Below are 9,614 nucleotides of genomic sequence, written 5' to 3'. Positions count from 1 at the left end.
TAGGATTCTTCCACATAAGAAAAAATGTCAATAAGGAAACCCACATACATGAAAGAATTCTGCCTAAATAGATCTTTACATTGTTACCCTCTTTGACGATAGCAAAATAAACCTTATTAGGGCATATTACCAATTGGGAAAATTCTATACTGTCTTTTATGAATTCATTAAATATTTACACATAGAAGAGGTTGCCTAAAGATTTTTGAAATGATCGAAACAAAAGCTAGCTTTAAGCAAACAAGACTCCTTAATATGGGTGAATAACTTTTTAATGTCTGAAACAATGTATTTAATGGCCTAGCACTGAAAGGTTTGGGGATGGCCAAGAGCTGCAGAGAATGGACTGACAATGCTAAGCTTGCACATATATATATATTTTAATGGAGCCAGGATTTGATGCAGACTGGGGGTCTGTGTTAAGTCTGTTTTAGGTTTGTGCTACCTTTTCTTTTCTTTTCTATCTTTTTCTAAACCTCTAGTCCAAAGGTTCCTTGGATGCCTGTAAAAAGTATCTTTACGGTATTCCTTGTTAATTTTACGTTATTATTATTTAATATCAGTGTATTTTTGAACAGAAGAGACTGAAATGATGGCCATCTATCTGATCTGAAACAAAAATGTACTTTTAACACCAAGCTTGTTCAAACACACATTTTAGAAACATTGATTGTAGTGTTGTTTTTTTTTGCTATTGTAGCTTTCCACTTACTTCCTCTGAAGGAGGCAAAGGCAAGAAAATGACCTGGTAAAAACATCACACTCAGAAGATCAAGATGCTCTAGGAAGTCACACTTTTGTTCTTGTAATGTCCTGTGGTGCCACTTATATAAAGTTTTAAGAGCACAGCATTTTCTTTCTCTTCTGGTAAAGAAATTCTTTTACTTTTTTTGTTAAAAAGACTTTCACAGTATCTCTTTGAATGGAAGATCTGTTTCTGATGCCCGGCACTATACAGAGTCACAAGGGTACAATATTAATTATTGAATACATACTGTTGCTAGTCTTTCAAATAACCTTTGCTATGTTTCAATTTGCTATATGTTTGTAAGACACTTCAATGAAGTCACACTTGGATTTTTTTTTCATTTTACCATCCTAAAGTGAGATTGATGGATGGAAGGACTGCTGCTGTTAGACCTTGAACAGATTGTTTTTGGCATTATCTTTTAAGTCTAACATTCTTTGATTGACCTTGGCAGAGATATCAAAAGTATTGTCTTGATCTCGCTGAATATAGCTGTCTTTTCCCTTTTTTAGCAAATATTTCAGTTGGTTTTGGTGGTTTGAGTTTTTCAAATATTTCCAGTTACAATGAAGTACTTAACAATATCAGCACTATCTCTGATCCTTTCATGACTTCCTTTCATCAAGTTTCAAAAGATATTAAGCCCTTCCTCTTTTCTGCCCCTGGAAAAACTTCTTGGCCCTTTTCCATGAACTTCATTATTTCCATTCAGATTCTTGTATGCTGTCATCAAACGAACAGACTATTCATCATGTGTAAACAGGGAGTTACAAATGGAATTTTGACTATAGTAATCTTTGTGTTTTACCAGTAGAGCAGAAAATACTGCTTCTGTATGAAAGGGGAACTTACGCATGCCTGATGGTGCCTTCAAATGTTCCTTTGGATGCATGAAATATCTACAGATCAAATGGAACAAACCAAGCATCATCTTACATAACAACTCAATTTCCGATACATCCAGTGCTTTTTTTGTAAAAGAAAAAGGTGCCGGAACTCACACGTGTCATACAACCCGCCTTGCCTACCCTACAAGGTTCTATCCAAAAAAGGTGCCGGAACTCCGTTCTGAGCGTTCTATGAGAAAAAAAGCCCTGGATACATCTGAATGAAAAAGTCAAAGTTGTGGTAGTCTCACAAAATAAAGCATTGGCTCAGGGCTTCTTCAATCTCATCATAATCAGGATATCAAGACAATTTGGAGAAGATTCTTCAAAGATGCTATTTAGTTGACTTACAGACAATAAACACTGAAAACCTGTTTGATAATTCACTTACAACTTAGTTGTATTAATTGGATCTAACACTTAAGACTGTGAGACCCAGGGGCGATGATCATTCAAGGTAGTTTGATTCAGCCTCTTCCCAGATACACCCTTGTTGTTTCTTTTTTTATGGATCTAAAAAACAAGAGCTGGATTATACTGAAAAAATAACAGGGACAACAGTTTATCTGTCGCAATATCCATGCCACATATGCTATGATGGTGAAGGTATCTATAATAGATTTGTTTAATATTTGATGACTATAACTACAGTAGTTGTATGCTGGTCCAGTTTATACCAGGTCATGAGAGCTGATAAGTTAATTTTCTGCAATTTTGCTAACCTGCTGAGAGCAGAGTTGGGCCTTGACATCCAGCATGCCAGTCAGCTCTTCTTCATCTAGCGGTGCTGTGTTGCAGCAGCAATGGAGCTAGCAGAGTTGGTTTTTTAACATTTAGCAGCACACCACTGGGTATAATTAACCCACATAAGATTTATAGAACAGTTATTTTGAATATCTGTACAATATTTCATCAACACTTTTCATACAATAGCAGTAGCCACACCAGCAGAAGTAGCAGCCATATCACCAGCAATATTATTTAACATCATTACTAGCATTCAGTATTGCTAAAGATGAGCATATGTTACATGTGTGCAATTCACATTTATTCATGTGTCATGATAAATGTGGAATACCAGGCCCTTTCCCAGACATGTCATGGGCATATTGCCCATTGTACACTGCATTTCTGCAAAATGAATATATAACTATTTTAACTAGAGAAAATTAACGTGATTACTCAGAGTAATGATTTTATAACAGATATCTTAGAGAACAAAGCAGGGTTGAATATATTCTTTAATCCTAGAATATGAGCTTGTGAATTGCATAATACTGACAATATCAGGAAAAAAAAATAAAAACAGGCAAATTAACATTTACAAAAGAAAAACTATGGAACTATTATAGAAATAACATAGAAATTTTGGAGGAGCTCCATGAGGACCCAAGTGTTGGCAGTGACAATAAATCATGTGTAACAGAAGCTTTAAATTTAGAGCAAGGAGAAAGATAAGGAAACAGACACAAGGAAATACAGTATCTCATGGTTATTTGGGAGCACACAGCAGCTGCAAGCTATGTTTGGGTTCCATCTTTTGATTACAAATTTAAGACTGGGTATCAGCTTCAAGACATGCCAGGATTTTTTAATCAATGTGGCAGCAACATATAAAAGAAGGATGGGATTTTTTGTGCCGTTTTGGCTGCCATCTTGACTTTTTTTTTTTTACTCCAACCCAAGTTTCTGCTGCTGGAGACAAACCAAATGGATGCAAAACATGTAATTTGGAATGGAGAATCTAAAAGTGAGACTACTGGTACATTCTAAATATTCTAAAGAGAATAACAACAAAATGGAGAGACATGAGTAATGGAAGCAAAGAAGAAAACAAGCTGTAACAAAGACTTCACATACCTGTGAATTCTTAAGAAGTTGAGCTCAACTTGAAGAAGACTCAATGTGACTCCCAAACTAACCACAGTAATGCGCAGCCAACTCTCATTATAGCAGTATATTATGTTCTCAGCATTTCCAAGAGATCAATCACAATGCTAAGTATTCTTATGCTAGTGGTCATCTTAAAGAGAATTGTATCATATTCTGTATAATGGAATGTTTTTTAGGATAACAACTTTTACCATAGCTAGTCTAGATATAAGGAGAAAAACAAATAAATGTATACCAACATTAATGCAAGTACAGCCAACATTTCTTAATGTTATTAGGGGTGTAATTTTAACCTTTAAGCACGTCATATATTCATCAAATTTTTCTGAGACTTTAGTTCCTTACTACAAACTGCAGGATTTTGTACAGAATTTCAGAAGTTCACAATGCAGTATACAGCATCACTGGGGAGGGTTTTTTGTTTGCATTTGCCTCCTGTTAGATTTATTTATCTACTTACAATATTTCTATACTTCTGTCTGGCTCACAGTGGTTCACATATAAAGTTATTTTGTTTGAACAAAATAAGACTGTTAAAACAACTGCATCAGCTAAGAATAATCTATATCTCTGCAGGTGCTGATCGGTGATCATAACAAATAATTTTTGAATTACATTTGTCTTTACAACCTTTTCAAAGGACATCAGCATGGGCACTAACCAAATCCCAGAAAAAAGGCAATTCCAGCACTGCAGTGGAGAAGCACTGAGTCTAACATTCCTCTACAAGATGAGAGCATGAGATGGAACCTTTCTATTTGCAGGAGACAAACTGGATTGTGTTTGGTAGCCAAGCTGTGAAGGCCTTGTAGCTATAGCCAGCTCTGAGTTGTAGTCCAAAACCTATTAGTGTTTTAGAGCTGTTGTAGCTCTTACTCACTAAAACACAGGCTACAATATTTTGCTCCAATTGAGGTTTCCAAATAGTCTTCAAGGCAGCACCAGATAAAGTGGATTGCAGTAATCTATCCTGGAAGTAATGGGAATGTGTTTGACTTTGATCAAACAGTATCTCTATCTTGCAAAGGTTCAATTTCCTTAAAGACAAGGCAATTCCAAAAATTCACTATGCAAACATTTATGCTGTAACCTAGTTATAATCCTATGCTCAGTAGAAGGGCATACCATGAACTCTACAAAAAACAGTATTATTTCAGTGATATCTACCACAACCCTGCAAGAGAGACTGGGCACAAAACAGGACAAAATTTGCTATCATTGCCAGTATTATGAAGAAGAAATGGAAATTGTGAAATTCTTCCTCTCTTACCTTAAAGGGCGTTTTTTTTAAAATGAAGAATTTAAAGCCATTAAGCCACTGTTGCTAGCTGCCATTGCAAAACCAAATAAAGCAATGACATAAATGTTAATCTAAAGTACATTTTCTGTATTGGGATAACATTCTTGATGGTGAAGAGGCTATGTTCCCATGTGTTAGCAGCAAGTATAAGCACATTACTAAAATAAGAAAATCAGCTGTACAAGCATGCCCTAATTTGCATAGCTCATTCTTTATACTCTTATTGTATTTCCCCAAAAGTAAGACCTACCCCAAAATTAAGCCCTAGTTTCATTTTTTGGGGGTGGGCCTAATATAAGACTTACCCCAAAAATAAGCCTTAGTTTTGGGGTGAGGCGTACCCCTAAAAATCAAGCTAGGGTGGGGGCAGAGCTTACCATTGCAGCCAGGCCTGAATTGACACTTGCAGCCAGGCCTGAACTGACACTTGCCTTTTGCAGCCGAAGGAGCATCTTCATTCTGCAGCTGAGAATGGAGCTTGAGCCTGCATTTCACCATCAGAGGCCTTTCTGGAAGGTCTATTGCAGCCAAGAACCGAGCTATGGATTGAATTGGTGCTGCTGCCGCAAGGTGAGTGGAAAAGACCCCCTCCCCGGAAATAAGACCTGGTGCCTCTTTTGGAGACAAAAAATTATAAGATCAGGTTTTATTTTCAGGGAAACGCGGTAATTGAAAAGATTTAAGGTGTTTTTGTGAAGGAAATATATATGAATGAGACCTTAGTTATACCTGTTAAGGAAATGGGTTATGAAATAGTTACAAATCCTTCCCTATGGTAGATTCTTGAGTACTGTTGGACATCACTTGTTAGATCAAACTTCTATTTTTGAAAAAGATTTTTATCCTGCGTATTAGTTCATATACAACTCAGAGCAGCAAACATATCAATACTCCTTCCTATCTTCCCCACAATGATAACCTGTGATATGAGTTGGGCTGAGAGTGTGTGACTGGCTCAAAGTCAGCCTGCTGGTTTTTCATGCCTAAGGTGGGACTGAAACTCATAGTCTGCTGGTTTCTAGGCTGACATCTTAACCACTACATCAAACCTTTTGTTCTTGAAAAACTCAGTTGTAAAGAAAGCCTATTTAAAAGTAACTTCAGACAGGACAGAAAATCAATATATTTCAAAGCTTTCTTTGCAGAAAAATGATGAGAATGAAAGATAAGTCTTAATATATACATTTAACTAAGGAAGTACAGTAGTACAGAAGATAAAAAAGGATGCCTTTCTCTACAAGGCCTTGATTTCAAGCCCTGAAATCTCAAATTTAGCTATTACAATGAAGTCCTGTTGCAGACAGACCTGTTTTTTTATCACCACTTAAAATCTAATTAATCCGTATTGAAGCACAAAGATTTCTGTTGTTTTTTTTTAGGTGAGGGGTCATAGAGCGTTCTTTGTTCATCCTCAGACTTGCAATCGTCAGGCATTGGGATATAATTTTACCAAGCAAATTGAAAGGTAACAGATCAAATCCTTATCACAAAACCGAACTCATAGTTAAGCAGAGTCCTTCGTCCTTTGTAAGAAACCTTATATTCAGGAAGAACAAAAACATGTTTCAGAGTTCTCAAAGGGTTAATAGTTAAAGCTTATATTCAGGAGAGCAAAGAGCAACCATCATTGGAGTTACAGTCACTATATAAAGTCAATGTTCCAAAAAACCTGGCCAAAAGATTTTCCAGCCAGCCGATTGCATCCTTTACAATGGCTTTGGTGAACCGAACCATAATGCAGTTAGCAGGGATTTTATTTTGCCTGTTAGGATGGGTCTTATCCTGCCTCACTACTTATTTACCTCAGTGGAAAAATCTCAATTTAGAATTGAATGAATTGGAGATCTGGACAATGGGACTGTGGCAAGCTTGTGTGGTCCATGAAGAAGGGGGAATGCAGTGCAAAGAATTTGATTCTTTTTTAGCTTTACCCCCCGAACTCCAAATTTCTAGGATTCTGATGTTCATATCCAATGGATTAGGACTTTCTGGTCTCTTACTCTCAAGTTTTGGATTGGATTGTTTAAAGATTGGAGAACAACAACAGGATCTAAAGAAGCGGTTATTGTTGCTGGGAGGAATATTCTGCTGGATATCAGGAGCTGCAGCCTTAGTCCCAGTGTCTTGGGTTGCTCATACCACTGTGCAGGAATTTTGGGATGAAACTATTCCAGACATCGTTCCGAGGTGGGACTTTGGGGAAGCACTTTTTATAGGATGGTTTGCTGGATTCTGTCTCATTTTTGGAGGGTCACTGCTAAATTGCAGCGTCTGTTCTGCTGATATTCAATCGTCCTCAGTCCATTATACAGTGGCAGGTGTGCTAGATGCTTGTCAACACTTGGAAAGTAACAACAGACCCCGAAGTCTAAGAGTCTGAGAAACACAGGAGAGCCTATTTTTCTTTCATGCACTTAAACACAATATGCAGAACCTTATTCCAATTAAGATTAAAGGACACTTTGTTCCTTACTTGATTAAGTACACTTGAGCTCCTAATATTTTTCCTGAACTTTTATTTCAAGAATTGTATTATCCTTCTTATTACAAGGCTGGAAATGCTGGCTTCACAACAAGAGTAGATTAAAATGACTATAGAAAACTTCATCATATATTTTTGTCTACTTCAACTTAAAATGTACTGTAAAAAATATCCAAAGCTCAAATAAGTCATAAGGAAATATGAATTCTCATATTACACAATCATACACTGCTAAGTTTGGTACTTGATTTTTAGAACTGGTTGTTTTTGTTTCTCTATTGTCTTACAATTCAAAGACTATTCTCGTTTAAACTTTCTGCTACAAATTCAAATATGCAGCAAAACCTTTAAATAAACCTTCAAATAACAATACTGGTTAGTAGATCTCAGTTGTATCTACAGACTAGAATTCATCTTAAAGCATGGAAAACACCAAGGTTCCCCCCCCCCGTTTTGTATGCTTTTGCCTATTTTTAAGATACAAGGGAGTAGCTAACAAAATATTTTAATTAGATGTGAAATGCTGGTATTGTACACAATCAGTTCTGTTATGCTATGCATTGATATTTGAGAGTTAAGTATATATGATCCCAATATAATATCTAAAGTCTGAGACTTTATTAATTTTAGTGTGTGATGACAGCATTTTTTTGTTTACATTTTTAAAAAAACTGGATTGCTTGTGTGCCATCCATCTACGGTATAATGTGTAATGTCTTTTATTAAGCAGCTCCAAGTTACATAATTGAATTTGTAAACTTAAGAGTGTTAGGTTAATTATCTGGAAGAAAACATTATTGAACTCTGGATTTGCTTCTGAATGAATATGAATTCAATTATGCAGTTAAATCTATCCAAGTAAGGGATTGACTATTGTTTCCTAAATAGAATTAAAATATTAGTATTTGAACTGTATTTTCAGTGTATAATGGATCTTATGAGTCTAATACTTTTGAAATCACAATTTGTCATTTTTTTCTATTAAAATATCTCACCTCAAAATCTATCAATATTCACAAATGCTAAAACTTGCATACTTCTGATTATATTGCTTAATGGAAAAGTTAATGGTATTTTTATAAGGAAATATTGTTAAACCTATCAAGTAGCTTTCAAGGTTGGAATAGCCTTATTTTTTATGAAATGAAGGAACGTGCTCAGGAAAGCTACAGAGGTACTGCAAAAAGGAAACAAAGGATATAATGTTATATATATATATATATATATATATATATATATATATATATATATATATATGTGTGTGTAAATTACTAACAAAGAATTAAAGGGAAACTGAAATGCAGTTTTAATTCTTTGTTAGTAATTTACACAAATATAGGAATTGTCCGGTGTGACTACTGCCTGTTCGATAGCCTTCAAGATAGGCTGAAAACAGGAAATAAAGATTTGCCCCATGTTTGGGGCCTAGCAAGGTAATCTAAAGAGTTAACATTTGAAACATATATATATATATATATATATATTCTTTTAGCTTTGCCTAAAGAAGTCAAGGTTTACAGAATTTTAGCACTCTTCACAAATGGACAGTTGTCTGATGTCAGAACATCAAGAATAAAAGCTACAAAAAGTGCTAGTTGTGTAACATTGATGTGCTCTGTTGCTCTGAAGTATGCGCACTGTTGAAATTTGATAGGATTGCTCAAAAGATTGCTGTCAGGTGGGAATATAAGAATACACTATTCATTGGTTTCCAGTGGATTTCTACTTCTCTGCACAGAATTGACCGTAATTCTTTTTGTTAGGCCACAGAAGAAATGCACGGAAGTCTTTTTGACAATAGCTAAATCAAACTAAAAAAATCTGCCAAGTATATTTAAATTAAATTTAGGATGAAAATTATATCTATTTTTGTTTAGCATAATCTATATTTATATAGTTTGATTTGTATTATTAGTTAAATAAACACATTTCAATGTATTATATAAACAGATATTATTACCTGTTACATATCTGTTAATATTGGAAGTGTCCATATTTCCAGTGTAATAAAATATATTTTTAAAAATAACTTTTCTCTATTACAATGTCTACTTCCCATTCTGAAAATAGGGATGGATCTCAGTTTCATGAAGAACTGCATTTAGTAATATAAAATGAAAACAGAGCATGGACTTGCTCTCATTTCTGAGTTTCAGATCCAGTCAGTTTTATATCATATCTTAGTGTATAAAATGCTATCAGAAAATAAATCATAGACTGTCATGGATTATGGTTTGTGTAAGACCTTATAAGTACAGCTTACATAATCATTTTTATTCAATAAACCACCCATCCATAATACTG

The 9,614-nt window shown here is 35.0% G+C and overlaps 1 protein-coding gene across 1 annotated transcript; it reads left to right on the top strand.

Moving 5' to 3' along the window:
- Positions 1-6,539: 6,539 nt before the first annotated feature.
- Positions 6,540-7,208, top strand: LOC310643524 (claudin-22-like; the record flags this gene model as incomplete). The annotated part of the gene is made up of 1 exon (XM_083367995.1): positions 6,540-7,208. One exon carries the CDS (start codon positions 6,540-6,542, stop codon positions 7,206-7,208), a length of 669 nt encoding a protein of 222 aa, XP_083224121.1.
- Between the last annotated feature and the right edge of the window lie 2,406 nt (positions 7,209-9,614).

Source organism: Vipera ursinii (assembly GCF_947247035.1).
Source record: "Vipera ursinii genome assembly, chromosome: 7".
Lineage (NCBI taxonomy): Eukaryota > Metazoa > Chordata > Lepidosauria > Squamata > Viperidae > Vipera > Vipera ursinii.
The sequence above is the reverse complement of the archived record's forward strand: the minus strand, read 5'-3'. Positions and strand labels throughout refer to the sequence as shown.